The 20,276-nt window shown below is 38.9% G+C and overlaps 1 protein-coding gene and 1 long non-coding RNA gene across 6 annotated transcripts in view; one reads left to right on the top strand and one right to left on the bottom strand.

The window, feature by feature from the left end:
• The window catches only part of LOC135443764 (uncharacterized), a 31,568-nt gene extending 19,972 nt beyond the window's left edge, over positions 1–11,596 (top strand). The window contains exons 4-5 of one of the 2 annotated variants that reach the window (XR_010439110.1): positions 5,833–6,170; positions 10,571–11,596. This is a non-coding gene — a long non-coding RNA (uncharacterized LOC135443764). The remainder of the gene's footprint in view (positions 1–5,832; positions 6,171–10,570) is intronic. The other variant, XR_010439109.1, reaches the window with a different exon arrangement.
• UMAD1 (UBAP1-MVB12-associated (UMA) domain containing 1) overlaps positions 11,590–20,276 on the bottom strand; it is a 78,306-nt gene continuing 69,619 nt past the window's right edge. For all 4 annotated transcript variants that reach the window (XM_064704377.1, XM_064704374.1, XM_064704376.1 and 1 more), the window contains one exon: positions 11,590–13,326. In XM_064704377.1, the coding sequence (XP_064560447.1) occupies positions 13,069–13,326 (258 nt within the window). In that variant the 3' untranslated portion in view covers positions 11,590–13,068. The remainder of the gene's footprint in view (positions 13,327–20,276) is intronic.

Genomic DNA, 20,276 nt, shown 5'->3' with positions numbered 1-20,276 from the left:
TCCTCCACTAATTTCTATTTGCATTTTAAAGTAGTTACTCAAGATATCTAGAAGAGGATTAAGCTGCTTCTGGTTGGTTCAAAGGTGACATAGAAGGGTATTAAAAACAAGTTTGTTAAAAAAGTAAACTTCACCAAAGTTTGCTTTAAAGTTTTCCACACTGTTGCTCCAAGAACTGTCTGAGATTACTGGAAGTGAAAAATAGAGGTAGTGGTGTGGAAAACTCCATTTTAGGGTACTTATGTGTAGGATATTTTCATGCTTTATATTTTTAATAATAATGACAACAATAACACTCTGGTTGGTTGTCTGGGTCTTTCAAACAGCAAGAAGAAAAAAAAATGTTTAAAAACTTGACTGTACAAGGCTGAGTACTTACCACTAATTTAAGGTGACATTATAAGAGAGTGACTCTTGAGCTGGTGGTGTTCTCACAGATCCCACTATGACAAGTGGAAAGTTCTAGAAAAGTCTATAACAACACCATGGACAAAGATCAGGATCTGAGTCTGACCAGCACACCATGAACTTCAGTGCACTCTCACTTGCAAGAACCTGGCTTATGGTGTTTGAGTACAACATTGCTTTTTTCTCACCAAGTCCTCATGTAAAGATAAAACAGCTTTGCCACTTATGCCAATGTGTAAAATAAAGGAAATTGCCCTCTTCGTCCTTTAGAATGATTCCCACATTTCCAGCCCTCTCTGGCTCATGCTGCTTTACACATGCAACTGGAGGATCCCAGTAACCATGGAGATTAGGGATCAATAACATAATACTATTTGTTTATAAATTATCCATAGCCCAAATATCTTTTATAAAAGGGAAATAGGCAAGTGAGATCCAGGCAGCATGCTCAGCTTTTTGTTATTTTCTAAAATCAAATGTGCTTATACTTTCTGTGGGTGACTACCTTCCCGTTAATAATGTTATTTTCAAATTGTTCCATACAGTATGGATTAGGGGAGGTGGCTGTTTACAGCAGAAATACAAAGCCCCTCAATATAGAAGGCATATAAATACAGGAGTCGTATAAAGCTGCATATATCAATATAGAAGTCCAAAAAGTTACATCTGAAGGCTGTATAGAGAAAATGTCTTCTTCTTTGGACCAAAACCCTTAGTAGGTACTACCAGGCTGGGTTACATCTCATGATGTTATCAGGGAAAAAGTTATAAAAGCACATGTGTCATACACAAAACACAATTCACATTCCTAATTACTTTTTCAGTTAAAATATTCCCATCACAAAGCTCCCAAATGGTGGCAGTCATAATTAGAAGGTTATCTCAGCTAGTGATGGTGAAGAACCTGGAGGAGGTTTTAAAACTTTATAGTTGCTTTGCCTATTGGATAGCTAAGATATTTTCCAACTAAATATTGTTTCTTCCTCCTTGCTTTTAAAGAAGCAACTAATCAGTTTACTGAGAATATTTTCCACTGGAAAGCCAATGATCATCAAAATCTAAACTCTTCACATGCTTTACTATTCTGGCAACTTTTAACTTGTAGGGGAAAAAGTAGTTTGTCATTAAAAATAACTATAAATGTTTTGTTGTTTTCAAAATTACTTTGCCAAAAAATAATATTAAAAGGGGAAAAAACATGTCACATTATTTTACAGTTTTAAGTAATGTAAACCCAGCAGTGACATATTTTATGTTTCACTCCATGTTGAGTTTGTTTCTATTCGGAATAGCAATTTTAAAAAATTGTCAAAAAATGCAACATTCGTCTCCACAACATTTACATTTACATTTGAATAAAAGGCAAAGTATGGAGAAAAAAGAGCAATAATTTGTTATAGTGTTTCATTATATCCAGGAAATGAAATAAGGTAGGAAACTAGAGAATATTCTTGAATTAAATTATTGTTATCTGATCTGCATCGAGAAGCTAAGAGGATAACTGATTTTATGGCAAATCCCACTTTTGTAGCAATTACATAATTATTATGTAATTGCCATGATAAATCCCTGGTTTATGATTTCACAAGAACAACTTCAGCATCTCCTGAGCTCGAGTCTGAGCTTGCTGAGCTCTCACAGTGAAGTCCTAAGGTTTAGACAGAAGGGATGAGTACATGTCAGCATTTCAGCTTGGGACTTTGGCTCCAGCAAATTCCAACTTACCATGTTTCCATTTCAATCCAAAGTCATCTCAGGGCAGGAAAGCTGGTTTCCCTTTGGGTGGAACTAAACCAGGATATGTGATGGGAAATCCAGAGGACATTCAGCCCGTAGGGCAAGAGCAACAGCAGTCTAAACTAGAAATATGTGTGAGAGTGGGTGTTAAGCCTTCAGCCTTGGGATTTTTACTCTGTAGATCCATTCCCCTTGGGCAGCATTACTTGCTGTAATATTGACATGGCTAGTGAGAAACATTACTACTCTAAATAATAACAAAGTGTCATCTTAAACTGACCTCTATTTAGGAGGATGGACAGGGCTCCAAATTTTCTGAAAACCTCCCATCCTCCAAAGGTGCAGCCCTCCTGCATGAATTTCAAAGCCAGCAATTCCATTACTTGCTGCTCCCACCGCATCCTTGCTCTGCCCGTTAAGGAACTGCCCCTACACCCTGTCCACCCTGAGACAGCCCCCAGTGAGCAGCAGGTTGATGGGAAGCTTGCTCTGCTGCTGTCCAGGTGCCCAAAGGCATTGGTCCCGGTGGGATGGGACAATTGCCAAACACCTCCAGCCCAGGAGTGGCACCTCCACCTCACCTGGAGATTGCTCTGGGCTGCCTGAGGCATGGAGGGAGCTGCAGGGCTGCTGTGGTGAACCCAAGCGTGCAGAACTTGTTTGCCCATGCCATCCGGCTTACTTCATCCTTCACACTGAGCAACACCTGGAAACATTTGTTCTCTAATGGTATTTGGCTATAAACAGACTGTACTCAAATGATCTTACTTGGGTTGTTTTTCTTAAAACCTTCATTTTTTTATAACCAGTTATATAAAGGTGGAATACATATCCTTCTGTTTAAATAGAGGAGGAAGGTGAGGATTTAACCCTGAGGATGAGGAGCCCCTCATGAAAGCCATGAGACTGCCACTGAGTTACTGCCAACTTTAGGAAGGGATGCTCTGGGATGTAGGAAGCTGTGTGCCAAGGCCTGGACCTCTGATGGTTCAGGTGGGGATCTGACAAAATGCAGAACTTCTCCTCTAGCTGCACACACTCCTTCCAAATGAAGGCAAAGTAGGGGAAAAAACAGCAGATGCCACGGCCTCGTCTTGATGTGCACCCAGGATACAATTTGGGTGTGTGCCTCAGGAAAGAAGTCTTTCAGACCCCTGAATTAGATGCATAATTACTAGTAATTGTGAGTTAGGAATCTGTGTCCATGAGAAGCAGAGTTCAGATCCAGCAGGAGTTTGGAAATGGGACACAGTAATGGGAGCAAAATTTTGCCTTAGTAGTCAAAAAAACTTCCTGTTTCCCAATTGATCTCCTTGCTTCCACTGAGATCAATGATCCCTCAGTCTGCAGGATCAGCAGGTGAGCCCAGTGAGGGGCTGCAGGCTCCAATCTGTGCAGTGAAGCTGGCAATTAGCAGGATGTGCTGGCCCACAAAGCACAGCTCCTGCACTGGCTGCCTTTTAGGAACCCCAGGAACAGCCACTCTGCTGAGCTTCTGGAAACACTCCACAAGGAGAATATTCCCCCACAAAGCAGCAGAACTCCCATGCTATGCTTAGCATTGCAATATTCATGCTCTTTTAGATTAGAATGAAATGATGGCTTTAATGGTCTAGATTTTAAAAAGAAAGCCAACCTCAGGACAACCTGAATGCAGCTCTTGCTCCAGAATCCATCCCAGTGGCTCCCAGTGCCACCCCACCTGGGCTACCAACAGCACTGGGGTTCAGGGGCTGCTCAGTGGCCCCAGCAGCCTGAGAGCTGAAAGCACCCTGAAAAAGGCACAGATGACTGTACTGATGAAATTCTCAGATATTTCCTGAGAGCACAGAAAAGGTGAGACGTGGTTGCCCGAAAATGGAGATGAGATGCAATTGAAGGGCGTGCACTGTTGACTGGAACACACAAGATGCAGACAGACTCCTTGGCAGGCATTGCACACACAAACAGCACATTTTTAAAAAGCATGGAAGGCAGCCACATTTTAATAGACTTTCTCCCTGTCCTTTTTTTAATCTTACTTCAAAGAAGAGGTCAGCACAATTCCTTTTCTCTGAGCCTTGTACTTGGAAATATCTAAGTCATTTAGACTAAAAAAAATGAAAAACAAAATGTAGACTACAGAAAAAGAGTTGGACTTGATCCTCTACCAAGAAGGATCACTGTTCTTGACCAGATTCTGCCAGCAATTTCCTTATGAGGATTTTTTCCAAATATGACATAAAGTCAGCCATGGGGAAAGGGATAGAGAAAATGAGTAAAGAATCAAAATAATACATTATTTGATGCCTACTAGAGAATGAGTCTGTCTTTAAATGACAAGGAAAAGATAGTAATGTGTTTTCACATTAAGTCAGTATTGACATTTTAAAAAAGCTTTAAAACATACAACCAGGTTTTGTAGTTAGGATGGGAAAATATTTTAAATTGGAAATGTGAATTTAATCCCCTCAATTAAATAAAAAATATTTAAATACTTGACCTGATTGCTGCCAACTGCAATTTCCTATAATAAGGAATTATGAGGATAAAGAGCAGTTCTTAAAGGCACATGGTTCACATGGAATGAGCAAAGATTCAGGTCTGGAAACTGCAGCTTTGTCTGTGTAAATAGTCTCTCTGCCCCTTCACACAAATTACAACTAGGAAAATTTCAAGTACTATTTTGTACGTGGCACTAAAAAAAAAATAGAGTCTGGTATTTTTTTTCAGGTGGACTGTTTGGTACCTGTTATTAACAGAAGATACGGCAAAACAACACAAGTTTTCAGCCAGTAGAGCCATATGAGGCCTCTAACTGAATTAAAGTACATACAAAATGTTCTTGAAGATACTTAGGACCAGTCTCACTCCATGTGGAATTCACTCTTTGCGAACAATCACCTTGCATGTCTATCCATACCTACATATACAGACACATATGTAACATATATCCACATTCTCTGTACATATATGCACCCTTTACATTAATTACATAATTACTAATACATAATTTTGCTATGATCTTTAGGACAAACCCTGTTCTTAGTTATGATGGTGTAAGATATAACTTTGCTGAAATACAAGTTCATATAAAAATCTATTTTCCCTTCTAGAACTGCTTTTTTTGTCTGTGCATAAAATATCACTGTGCTGAGGGCAAGATGTAGGCACCAACTGGCAACTGAGCAGTGATGTGAACCCACAAGGCTGTTTTTTCACACATTTGGAGGAAGCAGCAGATTGAAAAACTCTGGTTGCTGGCCTGCAACTAAGCAGTATGTTCTGAAATCCACCTCCATCCATTTTAGGATGTGTGTGGTCATTATAAATTAACTTCCTCTGCATCTCCCTTCTCTGAAATGCAGTTCAATTAATGAGTAAAACTGTATCTACAGAATTAAGTTTTATTTTTATCTGACTTTTTCCTTAAATGCTGCATATTCTAACTTCCTCCTCCTCCCTCCTCCATGGCTGGCAACAGACCAGCTCTTTCATTATATTTGGACCAGAGAAACAGCCCACTGAATCTTCCCCAGACCACATCATCAGGTCTTAAACACTGTGAACAAATCAAAATACTTATTTAAAAGTAAATTAATTCCCATTTATAATACAGCCTAGTGACAGTTCTGATCTCTGCAGATATAATCCACAGGGAGACAAGAAGGACAAAAAGCTGAAATAGATAACTTTGTCCTGTTGCAGGCATGCTGCTGGAGCTGTCTCTGGCAGCAGCTGGCTCCCTGCATAGACAGCCAAAGGAAGAGAGGACAAGCCAGAGGGTTATTCTCATCTTAATTGTGCACAAAGAGCTCCTCTTTCCCGTCCCTCCTCCCAGCAGATGGAAACTAGGATGACTGGGATTGTAATTAGGCACATCAGCATGGAGGAAGCAGAGAAGAGAGAAGATTTGTGTCTGAGAAATTCATGCTCAGGCTTTGTGGCCTGGCCTGGGCCAGCACACCACCAGGCACTTTGGAAAGGCACCTGTAAGGTCAGGCTGGACAGATCTGGGACAAAAGGATCAGGGAGGAAATCCTCAGGTAAGAATCATTTCCCCTATTTACCTCAAATTTCATCATCTTAATAATGTAATAAACATTACTTAATAATAATAAACACTGTGGAAAGGGATTTCTCTAGGCCAGAGGAGTTTTATGGTCAATAGATACATATAAGGGGAAAAGGTAAATAGAGCAAGCCAAGTGTTGCTTTGTAATTGTATTGTTAAAAGCATTTCTGTCAGCTATTAGACCCTCAATACTTTTAAATATAAGAGCAGACAGCCAAATTGTAACCTTTTTTTTTCCTCCCTGATCAAAAGCTTAGGATATTCTAATTTCCAATGCCACCAGTGCTCTACACTAAATCTCACTGTGGGGATGCCTTCTCTCCTCTGTATTGCTCAGGCAAAGCCTACACTGATCCAGTTTGCTGAGACTGCTCTGCACACATCACCTGTTTTAATACCAATTTCAGTGGAAAGCCTCTAAAAGAGACAAATTATTGGTCATGATCTCCAGACAACAGTGATATTATCAGAAGTGATTTCCAGGCTACAGTGATATATTAGAAATGGATGATGTTTCAAAGGAGAACTTTTTCAGTGTTATCTTCATCGTTTCTTTGGGAGAGCAGAATATGAGTTTGTGCACAAGCCAGAAAAACCCTTTGAAGCAAGATGAGGCAGAAGGTGCCAGAAAGGCCTTGTTCAGTTAATTTATCTAAAACCAGAATAACCTATTTGCAAATTTCCAAGTAAGATTTTATCCTTCAGTTGAATTACTTCATCTGTTCAATAAGGGTGTAGTAGGTGATTTTTATTCTTCCTAACTATATAGGAGAAAATAATCTTTGTGCAGCTAAATTGCTGTTGCCAAGGTCACACTGGGAACATTTTTCTTGCTCTGTGCCATTAAGATTATAAAACCCAATCTAATACCAACAAGTAATGCTTTGAGACACTGTGCATGTAGTCTTATAAACAGCCAGACTTGCATTGCTACAGGAGATCCTTGCAGAGCAAATCTTATCTGACTTTTTTTTGATATCTGTGGTGAACAGACCAGTCTTGGAGTGACTTCCTGTTCTAGCACACAGCCTTTAGCTTCACATCTGAAATCTCCCCTCCTGGTTTAGGCAGGGTGAAGTGGCACAGGCAAACTGCTAAGACTGGCAGATCACCAGAAGATGAATTTGCTCGGTTTAAAAAAAGGCAAATTGTTTTCCAAGAAGGCAGAGTTTGACTTCAGCAGCACCTCTCATGCTTAGAGGAGCTGTGTCAGGCATCTGTGATCAGGTGGCTGCTCATGTACAGCAGTGGAGGTTGGCCAGGTCTGCACTGCTTTCACCCACAGGCTATCTATGTACAACATCCTTTGCTTTAAGCACTCCCACCCTGGCGATGTCTGTCTACCAGGATATGCCCCACGCTGGAAATCATCTGTCAGTCCCAGCTGGGTGGAGCAGAGGATCTCCCAGACACTGATGTTTCTAAAATAGGGTACAGCTTTCTTCAGAAGAACAGACAGCCATCAGAGGTGGTGGTGAAGTCTCTGAGTTTGAGAAGACTCAGAAGTCTTAATTATGAAGGTGAACAGTTTTGGACAAAGCCTGGAAAATGGCTTTATTCCTACAGTTTCTCTCAGATTTGTACAAATCAATAGCTATAACAACAGTGTTACACAAAACTTCTGATGTGAATAACTGTAACATGAAATAATTTAGCTAGCTAGACTCTAAGTAAACCAGAATGTCAGCCATCTTTGTTCACTCACTCTATTTTTTACAGCTGTCCTAGGATTAAATAATTTGTCTTCAATGTATGATATTAAGATTCAAGATGAATTTTAATACTGACTTGTACTGTAAAGCATTTGAGAGATCTACAGGAAAATACTACATTTCCATTTCTCAATCAATGGCTTCTTTATTGATGCCATTTCTTAACAGGATGGCAACTTCTAGTTTTGAAGCAGTTAGTTTAACTTGATCATTGGGTAGGTGCATATACTGCAAACTACATCTGGTAAAAAAGAAGTTTTAAATTCCTCTATTAAACCAGTATCAATTGACATTACAACACTTTCCTACTTTGCCCCCAAAACAGAAGTTAAATTACAACATGAATTGAACTACATTAAAAGATAGTGAACATTAACCCCATGTATCCACTTTTAGCCCTAATTATACTATGATTCATATGTAATACCTGCAAGTACTGTACTATTATTTGAAATAAAATTTGTCAGTCCTTTCTGGGATAAATTTAATGCATATGTTCTATTCCACCCTGACAAATAGAGGGAGAAGTGTAGATGCTTCTTATTTGAGAGACAACTGAAGGAGCACTAGGCAAACTGCAGAAGACATAATAACAAAACCAATAAGAACAAAAAAATCCTCTGAATAAATTGATAATACAGTTATTAAATATTCTATATAAGCCCCATCTAAACATATCAGAGACAAACTCAAAGGAATCTAAAGGAAAAAAATGCACGAATCTAAAAGTGTCTTCAAGAGCAGAATAAGCCAAGCAGATGCACCAGTAATTTTAAAAAAAAGCTGGAAAAGGAAATTACACTACAGCTCACAATATGTCACATGTTGCTTCATTTTCTAAAGGAAAACAGACAAATAGCAGAACTCTTCATAAAAAGGCTGGCACAAGGTCAGACTAAAGTTCTACTAGTATCAGTTGCTTTAAATAAGTAATTCCCGCCTCTGTGATGGGCTATTCCACCTGGGGCTTTGTTTTCTGAGCCCATCTGCTTCTTTTCCAGTGAGATTTAGATGGATGCTCAATGCTGACCTCCCAGAACACTTACATGAACATTTGGATGTGAGAGGCTACTCTAACCATGATGCTGATAGCCACAAAGGGTTGGATGAAGGATGTTTATAATCAAGGCTCATCTTTTTTTTGTTTGCTTGTGAGCAGTTTCTTTCATGTTCTGATATTGAAGTACATGTGTCAACTGACTTGAGAGGACAGCCTTGTAAATTAGATCTTTGATCTCAAGGGTTTATTTTATCTTCGCAGCAAGGAAAAGTGAATTGAATTGGCTAGCAGAACTAAGCCCTCTCTTGTCTCTGGTCTACAGCTGCTGCATCCTTCTGGGGTCACCATAACTTCCACTTCCATCACTAGATACTCTCTTTTGCTACAGAATTAAAAAAAGGCTTCTCCAACATCTCATCATAACCTGTTGAAATCTTTACAACTTCTGGTTAATTTTATGAATGATACAGCCAGACTTTTGCTTCTGTAGAAGGGACAAAACACTGAGCTGTGATACAACAAAGCTCTTTGAGCTACTCTGATACAGTATCAGAAAGTAAACTTTAACTGAATATTCAATAACTGTTTTTGGAGTAAAACACAATTTAGAAAGAATTCTGCATGGAAGGCTGCAGACTAAAAAGAAGGATCTGTTCCAAAATGTTCAAACCGTATGTGATCCACTGATAATCTCCCATTACTTATGGTAATGGGCAGGCACTATTGTGCTGTCTACTACATGTGCACAAAAAGGACTATGGGATGTGATACTGATTTGTGTCCTGATTCAGATCACCAGTATGATAGTGTCAGCATATTCTTACCATCTGCACTTCATTCAGTTTCCAGGGCTGTGATTCAGACAGGACAGCTAAGAAAGGCTCTGTGGGAACTCGCCTCTCAGAAGGACATTGAAAAGAAGAGGCAGTAGTTCTCTAGGAGAATCAAAGTACAAAATTATCTTCTAGTAAAGAAAGAACACAGTTTCATTGGAGCATACAAGAAGTTAAATTTTTTTTCTTCATTTAAGGAATTTGACATATTGATGGGAAGAAGTCGGGCCTAACACACATGCTTCCTAATTTTGTGAGCTCATTACAGAAGGTCAGGCTTAATGTTGATGAAAAGTTTCAGCACAGCAGGGTAGGCTGAATGAACTCAGCTTGGCTTACTAAACCTTTGTCTTGCTACAGCACCAAACAGGAGTCTACCTTTGGAATTTAAGGAGGGTATTCTGCTTCTTTGTTGTTGTACAGTCTCTGGCTTCAGAAAGAAATCTGGTTAATCTGGAATGGCCCTGTCATCAGTAGAGGAGTTGCAGTTACTCAGGAAGGGAAGGAGTTACCCCCAGGAGTTGCACTTCTGGTTCCTCTCCCTAGTCACTAGGCTGAGCAGAGAAAACCCAAAACAAGATGAATGATCATGTCATAACAGAAGGGTGGCTGTGGGCAGGAGGGCAGTTTCTCAAGCTCCAGTTTTATGCTATAAAACTTCAGATTTTAGTTTCAGGTTGTTCAGAACAACCCTCTCATCTTGCCCAGGAGGCTGCTTTAGTGCTTTTGTGAACGTAACAGGTTCTCCAGCTAAAAATGCAATAAACTGTGTGTTATTTTGAGATCTGTAATTGCTGTGAACATGTTCTTTGCCTTTCTCCTTTAGGTGCTCCAGGGTGAAGCCCTCTCCTCTGTGACCACACAAGTGTGCATTTGCTGACTGTCATATCAGGGTTTGGATCACACTGCACAGAAACAGCAGAAACCAGATCTGTAACCACCACCTTGACTGACCTGCTGGACACAACATTGTCTGGTTCCATCTCTGACTCTGTCAGCAGGGAGTTGTCTGTAAGGCCCATCTCCCAGTCAGCCTTCTGACAGGCTGCTTTGGATGCAGTTGTTCTTTGATTTATCTTTGAACACGTGCCATAAAGCATCAATCCAATTTTAGGGACATCCTCAAGCAAGGGAGAGGTTTGAGGCCCAGCCTCTGCTAAAGGGAGAGCAGTCAGGAGACACATTCCCAGTACCCTTGCTCATTCATGGTGCTTTGTTGGGTGTAAATTTTACCCTTTACAAGAGACAATTAAGGATGAAGACCAAATGTCTATACCTACTGTCCACATTTCTCATCATGGTGAATACAATCTCCTCCCTACTCTCCTTTGCTGCTCCTTTCCTTTAGAAAGGACACCTGTGAGTGCAACAGAGCTCAAATCTGACAAGATGTAATTATTTTAGATAAATTGTCTAACTTTAGGCAAAAAATTATTGCAAAAATTACATACCAAGTCAGCTAGCAAATAAAGAACCAGTATTGTGAGTTTGTTTGGTCTTCAACAGTGCATTACAGCTCTGCTTCTAGACCAGCTCAGCTGCAGAAACATTTCAGATTCAAAATGGACAGCTTGAATGGAAACATGCTATTTGTAGAATGATCCATTTTTTAGCTACTGGATATAAAATAATAATTAAAATTATTTTAGTGCTTTGAGTATGTATTAACTAAAAAACTCAGAAAACAAAACAGTTCTGAACAACTTCATAAAATTAATTCCTTCTTCAATGTGGCCTGAGTATCTGAGTACTTCCCAGCTCCCAGCCACAGTATTCTCCAAGCAGTGTCATGGATGCCACCTAAACCATTCCAAGTCAGCAACACAGCACACAGAATCCATCAGATGAGAGTGTGATATATTTTATTAGAAGGACACTAATTTTAAAATGACACTGAAAAGATTTTCAAACTGAATTTCCAAGTTCAAGTTCCTATGAAAGCTGAATGGTCAGAGATGTAGTAAACAATATAGGTGAAACCACATAATAACTCTCACATATAAAAATAACTCATTATTACTTGGCTTTTTTATTTGAGTGCAGCACAGATATTCCCCTTGAAACAATACCTTCAAAACATTTAAGAACACAGCTGTCAAAAATATAAAGTATGCACATTTAAAAAAATTCTAAACAATTAATATTTAACAACCTAAGACATATTCACAATGTAATTTCTTCATCATTTTACAGTATTTATCTCAAATACTGTAAGAGGACCCAAGTCTTAAAATATATGTACTTTACGCTACCACAAGAGAGTAAGAGCATAAAAAATACAGGAAAACATCCACCAACATTTAGCACAATCTATATATTGTACCCCAAGAGAAAAAACAAGTGTGTGCCACAGGTCACACATCCATCACAAACTGTGATGTGACATCAGAGAGCTGTTGCTGGTGGAACAGCAGCTCTGGTCTTAGCTGGTAAAATGCTCAAAGCTTGTGACTGGGGACACAGTGGTCTGTGAGAATGTGTGTTTAGGCATTTAGCAGTTTAATTTAGTTGGATAAGAAACAATGTAATGTTTTCCTGTTGTTAAACATTGCCATCTGTACCTCTGGCACACAAATTAAAAAAAGAAGGGTGTGACCATTAAAAGTACGTGTCCTGAGATTTCCTTCTTCAGGGGGCAAAGAGGTTAAAATGGAAAAGCTGATCTGTATATAAATCAGGAACACATGTGGTAATGAGAACAAACAGCAGCCAACAGGCAGGCGGGGACAGCTTCTCCAGGCAGGCACAAAATGAGACAGACAAAATACCATCTACTGGAAAAGGGAAGGAAGCAACTGATTCTCACTTTAAAATTGGTGCGTTTAACCAATTCTATTAAGTCTTAATGATTACTTAAGGGATTGTAATTAACTGAGTTTTAAAACTTGGTTTCACTGAAAAGCTCTCTGTCCAGTAGTGCAGAGCAGCATTGCTTCAGCATTAACATTGGTTTCTATCTGTACAAATCAAGAGGTGATCTTAATATGTGTAACAGGATCTATGTGTTTTGTATCTAATTGAAATAACAAAACAGTTGAGACATAGACTTCCTCTTAAAGTCAAATGTTTGTGTCTGCAGCCTACCTACTGGAAGTAGATACCAGCAGCCAGTCTCCTACTGAGGCTTGATTTCTTTGGAAATAAATGCAATATTTAATGTACTAAGTTATAGTTCCCTTAAAGCTAAGAAATATATCACAGTTGTGAATAACAACCCCTTTGATATACCAGCAGCAAGCCCCCAAATATTAGTCAATTAAAGTAAGTCTTTATCTTCAATTTAAGACTTGATCCTTGGCAGAGGCAGAAAAGATAAAGAGAACATTACAGATCACAAAGCACTGAATTTTCAAGTGTGAAGTCATACCAAAACCTTGATAAATTATCATTGATGTCGTAGGTGAGCAGCCGGTCAGGAACGTCCCTGTGGGTGCCCTGCACTGCTAACACATGTGGCGCCAGGGCAAAGGGGACATCGCTCAAGAGATCTGACATGAAAGGGCTGCTCTCCAAAGCCTGGCTCCTTTGATTTCCCATCTCTGTGCTTGATACAGGCAACTGTGACCGCTGCCCCGAATTTATCTAAAGAGAACAGAGGAACAGAAATTTACACACTGCAAATCAGGCAGCTATGGCTTTTTACTTAGAACCACAAGGACCTACTAACAAAGGAAAACCAAAAAAAAAAAAACCCAAACAAATAAAAAAAAGCAGTTTCAGAGTTCAGTTTAGGTAGATCTAAAATAGCAATTCTTAATACATGTTGATATAATTATTTGGCTCAGGACCACCAGAATTAAGGCTAAAACAAAAATAAGACTATTTGTAATGATTACTGAGATCACAGAAACACAGAATATGCTGAGTTGGAAGGGAAATTGGGATCATTGAGTCCAACTCCTGACCCTGCACAGAACACCCCAAGAGTCACACCATGTGCCTGAGAATGTTGTCCAAACACTTCTTGTACTCAGACAGGCTACCCAAAATTACTCTGCAATTATGAAACCCATAAGGCTCATGGGACTTTTTGTCATTATGTTCAGTCTTGTTTAGGGGAAATTATTTCATACAATTCCTTTCATAAACTGATGAAGCTCCATCTTTTGTTCCCCTTGTGCCTTTTCAGAAGTTGTCCAAGAAAAGCTTGACTTTAAGTGATTAAGAACTGTCCTATCCCAGTTATTTCAAAGGATTAATGATGTTGCTTGCCAGTGTGAAATAGAATTGCATGACAGGCTGGTAAGTTCTTTTGTATAGGGAAATATATGCAGCGCCAAATAAGTTCTTTATAGAAAAAACACAGTTAAAACTTAAAAAACAACAACAACCCAAGAAGCAAAACCAACAAGGAATATAAAAACTTGCAGAACAACAGAAGTAGTCAACACAATTTAGAGAATAATATTGGACACAATAGACTTGCAAGCTTTGATCCTGACCTACCAATAGGATCTTACCAAGTGTTTATCCTGGCACTTTTGCCATTTAACGAACAAAGAAAATATTATTTATTCTGCCTCTAGAAATCAAATGTAATTTTTTTACTGTTTATAGCAATAAAATTCTATACAAAATGATACCTCTCATTAGGCACCCATAATGATGTTCCTGATAACAGGCTCTAAGCAACCTGGTCTAGTGGAAGGTGTCCCTGGCAATGGCAGGGGAGTTGGGAGTTGGAGATGATCTTTAAGGTTCCTTCCAACCCAAACCACTCAATGATTCTGTGATCTCTAGGAGTGAGATATTTGTTGTAAGGATTTCTACTTTGTATCACCACACATACAGAGATATTCAGTAACGTGTTCGAAAGTGCTTAACAAGTCATGTCAGAGCCATGAACATAGACAGGAATTTCTGACTTTGATGGAGTCCAGACTTCTTCCTTTCAACCTCTCATATTTAACATGCAGCCAGAAAACTCCAAAGCTTACACAGCTATTAGGGAAGAAAGAGCACTGAAAGCTTGAAACACTAATTTGGTATTCACTTGATCCTAAGAGTGAAATGGGTCCAGTCATATGGAGGTTGCCTGCACCCATGATTTTTAGGGGTGTAGTGCTGCTCAATATCTGACCTGTGCTAAAGTTGAATATCCCAGATGATGGCTGTTCCAGAGACCCTGAGGGCGTTGCTGTCTGACAGAAGAACAGTTTGGGTGGTGGTGGATGCTTTGTTTTCTTGCCCAGAGCATTTAGCCCAGGGAAAAGACACTTCATCTTCTTCCCAAAGAAAGGACTGGCTTTGCCTTGAACACAGCCTGAGCACTAGTTATTCCTTACACAACCCAACATTTCCTCTGGTAGGACAGATAAACCAGCACTGTCCTGGGTGGCATGTGCTCCTTCACAGCCTGCTGGGACCCAAGGGTTACTGAGGGGTGCTGCACTGAAAGGGGCCCTCACTTGGAAGCTTTTGTTCATACAATGATTTGAAACCAAAGGCTTAAGATAAACTTCCCAAGATCTGTTACTATCATGTCACAGGATAATAATGGAAATTTTCTGAAGGTTAAGAAGTTTATTAAAAGGAGTGACTGCTACATACAGCTACTAACCTTACTGGTTATGATCCAATACACAAGAGGAGCAACATTCTCCATCCTACTGTAATATTGGTATGCCTATTACTATAGAATTCCTACAGCTACAGTTTACAGATATGTCCTTATTTTCCCTGTCTTTCCTTTTCTCAGTTCTCCATTTTTAGATGTAACTAAGAGCTCTTCAGAAAGCTACATGCAACAGCAGAGGCAACAGCCGATAGAAAAGATTTATTTTGGCTTTCCTTACTGATTCTGGTACCTTTAGAGAACAGGGAAAATAGGAAAGCTAGCAGAGAAGTCAGGAAGATAGTTCTATTCCATAGTTCTATTCCAGCTTTCCAAGCTGTGAGCAAAAACCAATGAGCAATAGTATTGGAATTCTGTAAGTTCAGGAAAAACACTAAAACCTCTTGTACTTTTCTTTTCTCATCAGCACAGTTATCTCCAATCAGCTCTCCCTTTAAGAGGTATTAGCTTCTATGGCTGCTCATTGCTAACATTTTGAGAGAAGTCTTCCTTTTTGCCAGGGTCCAAGGTATGCATTAGAACAGAAATCATAAACATCTTCTGGTACACACATATTCTCTTGCTAAGAACACTGCCAGACAGACAGAACATTTATTTATGTTAATATTCATCTGAAAGAATTCCCCACAACACTTCAGGTGAGTCCTTAAATTTGTTGCTGCTGTAATTTAAAAATTTATTTTAATTTCTACTCAGCAGGAATTTATTATATTCCCTCTTGAAAGAAAGAAAGAACTTCATTTATTGAGGTGTTGGTATTTGCTTGTCTTTCATCATTCCCATATTCTGAAGGGAAGCCAGAAAGCCCCAGCTGAAAAACTGGGTTACAGCTAGGAATCAATTAAACCAGATCTTCAAAGACCTTTCTGCCTCTCTCCCCTCCCACATTTCAGAGGAAAATGATCCCTCACTCACTGTCCTATTCCCATCATTCAGATGATAATCAGAAATCCCTAGAATCTAATGTTTATTTTGATTGGCAAATTATACTTTTATGAGCACCTGTTTATATCTCAATTGTCCCCCAAGCTGGGTGAAGAAAATTTACAATTCAAATTAGCCCATCACGTGGCAAAACTAACTTCAAAGAGGGGAAAAAAAGTCAGAGCAAGAACAAAGCATCTTGGATATTTTTTCCTCCATAAACCTTATTACAATTGTTAGAATGGTGCTAAATGGGCAGACCCAGAAATTAGAACCCTTTCTGTACATAGCAGATACAATATACTGACAGTGATGGAGCAAGGACCAGCTTTACTAACTCCCAAGTCCCATTCCATGGTTGAAAGCAAGACGGCAGCAAGGAAGGGTGAATTATGTTAGAATTATTTTACTGTGAAAGCATCATTTTACCAAACTCAATTTCTGAATACTGTCAGTGAGGTTCTTAACAGTCTTAATAGGTTATAATTCTATTTGAATAGTCAAAATATTATCAGAAAGAAAATGGTTGACATAAACACAGTACTGGTAAGAAACAAAGGAAAGTGTCAGGTCAGTTTAACAAATGCCATGATCTTATCTTAATTTCAGTGGTCTTTGGGTCTTAGTTTACTCAACCCGTCTGAGAAGGTCTTGGGCCTAATATGACAAGATCCATTCACAACACAAATGAAAAAGGAGTCTAGATTTTCTATTTCAGTTTCACATTTAATCCACTACTGTCTCTCCCATAAGAACAGTTATTTTTAATGATCTTAAAAAGTTTGCCTTCACTTTTTTGTTTATAAGAAATCACATTTTATATTACTTCTCTATATGAAGAAAAAGTTCCTGTCCTGAAGAATTCAGGTAACAAGAAGTAATTTTTCAGTTCTGCCTAGAGCAGTCAGCACAGGCAGTCACTGCCCTTTGCTATGCAGAGCTGTTTCTGAGCATTCCTGTAGTGATATTTAGATGCTGGCCTCCTGCGCAAGACCCTATCAAACCAGACATGTTTCTGTGCTTCCAAAATGTGAAGATAACCTTTAAATGGGCTAAGATGTATCTTATCCATGTGCTGCAGCACTCACATGAGTGAAAAGGACTTGCTGAAGCCAAGCTCCCCAGCAGGCTTTCAGGTAATGTGATGAAGAACTGGACCCTCTGGTGGAGAACATCAGGCACCCATGGGTGCCAGGGTCACTTCCAGCACAGACACCAGCACAGAATGCTGTGATGCAACCCAGGTCAAGGTTATGAAATGGCTTATGCTTTATGCATGCATTCTTCAAGCACATATAGAACTGCAAGTCCTAGAGAATTTGATATTGCACATTAGTCACACTGGTTTCTACTGAAATGCCTAACTTACTTAGCCAGAGTACAGAGCATTCAGAGCATATTATCTGGACATTAGCTAAACTGAGCACTGCCAAATGCCATGACACACAATCCTGTTGTGAGAAATACTAATTGAATGGACCAAGAAAACCACTGATTTACATTTCACCATACACCAAGGAGTCGAAAAATTAGTAAAAATTAGATAAGGCATGGCAATAAAATTTAATTCAAATAAGCACAGTGTCTTCTGTATTCTTGGTTTGCAATCCAAAAGAACAGGAGAAAAGAAACACTATGTAAATATATATAGTAGCTGGCCACTAGATACTAACCGTGCTCTGAAAATAATGTTATTTTGAAACAAACAAAGTATAAAACTACCCTCTAAAGTAAATTATTCCTTTTTTCTCTTTGATAAAAGATGTTTCTCAGCTGTTTTTAAAAACATCTAATTTGCTGCATGTCTTTGTATTAACGATAAAATTTGCCAAGAGTCTCATAAGGAAGAAAAACCACACATTTTACAATGTACTGAACTGGATTTACAGTGCTCTGAAGGAGAATCAAAGATTAGTGCCAGCACTATTATTATCCAAACCCTCAAACAACGTTTTCTATCAAAAATGATTAATTTAAAAAAATTACATGTTCTGTAAAAAAGATGGGTTTTTTTCCAGAAACAGATCTGTTTTTCTTTTAAAACCAGCCTCAAGAAAGAAACAGTACCTTCAGTCTTCCAGAATATTTAGTAAATATCCAGCAATATGATACTTATGACAAACACTTGCTATGTGACTGATGGTAAAGAATTATCTTTATTTCAGGCAATTTCATGGTATTACTGGAAAGAGTGAATCATAAGGTATCTAGAATACTATGCACTAGTTACTGATGTACTTAGAAATGGAAATTGTCATATGGGATTGTTCCTCCAATGTGTTTTGGTTGATGCTTTAGGGTAGTCACTGGATGTCCTTAGAAAATTTGTGGGAATTCCAGAATGAGTATCTCCATTGATGACAACAATTCACTTTTCAAATAAAAATGGTAATGGCAAAGATGAACAGAGGAGGAAAGAAAAATTACTCACACGGTTTGCATTCAAAAATTTAACCTAGGGGAACATGATCACAGAATCAATAAGATTGGAAAAGACCTCAGGGATCACTGAGTCCAACCTATCACCAGACACCATCTTGTCAACCAGACCATGGCACTGAGATCCATGTCCAGGATTTCCTTAAACACCTCCAGAGATTGTGACTCCATGACCTCTCTGGGCAGTCCATTTCAATTTTAACAACCCCTTCTGAGAAGAAATTCCTTCTGATGTCCACTCAGGACCAGTAAAACCTTGCTGGCGGTGGGGAAAGTGCACAACATCATCATTTTCAAGTACCACAAAACCCTCAACCCAAAACATTAACACAAAACCAGCCCAACACACCAGTAAGTATGTGACCTGCTTCCTTACAGGACTGTAAGGAAGGAACAAACCCACCTGGGCAAGCACTATGGTTTCAGAAAACCACATGTGAATAATGAGAGATGCTATTCTTTCAAGGTTCACTCAAAATTGTAATCAGCCCTTTCCTCCAGAGACTCGAGAGAAAAGCTACTCTGAGCTGGGAGAGTAAAATTAGATGTCTTCCATCTAATGTAAGACATTAGTGCTGGAGACCTTGCAGTAGCTTCCTGCTATATCCAAATTTCTTCTGGTTGCTTGCTTGCTTTCTTAGCAGAATTGCAGTGTCTGGGATTGCAGCAGTGGCCAAGGACTGGTGCTCTCAGGGGCTGCAGGAGGGGAGACCTGCAGGCTGAAGGGTTTGGGTTAACACTGAGTCCTTGAGGGGGCTTTTAAAAGCAAGAATGGTTCTCAGTGGAAATCAGCTTTCCCATTTGCTTTGGGCTCTAGTTTCCGAGGTTCTTATCAAACTTATTTCGCAATACAGCAGCAATTTGTCTTTCTTAAAGAGCTCCTGCTACCTGTACAAGTTTATCAATACTGCTATTCAGAGTAAAATAGAACCAATTTTTAAAATAAAGAGTTTAAGAATATTTTAACTAATTTTTTTACATACATTTTAGGTATTTTTCTTTCTCCTCTAGAGCATGCTTTTCAGCTGTTTCTTAACTAGAATGGAATCAAGGTCAGGTAAATGTCACTGAAATCTTAAAGAAAAAAATTCTAAATAAACAATGAAAAGAGGCTCTGATATTCTACAGTTTTTCTTTATTACAGCAAAGCTCCTCATGTAGTATCTTGATCTGGGCCTGCAAAGAACAGCAGGGAAAGTTTAGCTAAACCACACTTTCAGTATCAATACTCATGTACATTTCTGAATCCTTATTGGCATTAAAGTAACTGGAAAAGTGTAATTAGTAGAACAACTCTATGATGTAAATGCAGAATAAACTTGCTGTAATTAGATGTGATTATTACCCTCTCAAACAGCAATAAAAACGGTTTAACTCTGTAGAGGGGGAGAACTGCAAGGTCACCATTTGAACTCTGGATACTCTGAATATTCCATGGTTAAAGTGTGTTAATGTAAAAACATGTATATTTTCTGTAAAAAATATGTTTTTTTCCAGAAGCAGACCTATTTTTCTCAATAATCCTAGTAAATACTAGAGATGTCTGTGAGTTATTTATGAGAACTTATAGAATGTAATTCTACCCTGAAAAGTA

Source organism: Zonotrichia leucophrys, chromosome 2 (assembly GCF_028769735.1).
Source record: "Zonotrichia leucophrys gambelii isolate GWCS_2022_RI chromosome 2, RI_Zleu_2.0, whole genome shotgun sequence".
Classification (NCBI taxonomy): domain Eukaryota; kingdom Metazoa; phylum Chordata; class Aves; order Passeriformes; family Passerellidae; genus Zonotrichia; species Zonotrichia leucophrys.
This window is presented reverse-complemented; position numbering and strand designations above follow the sequence as displayed.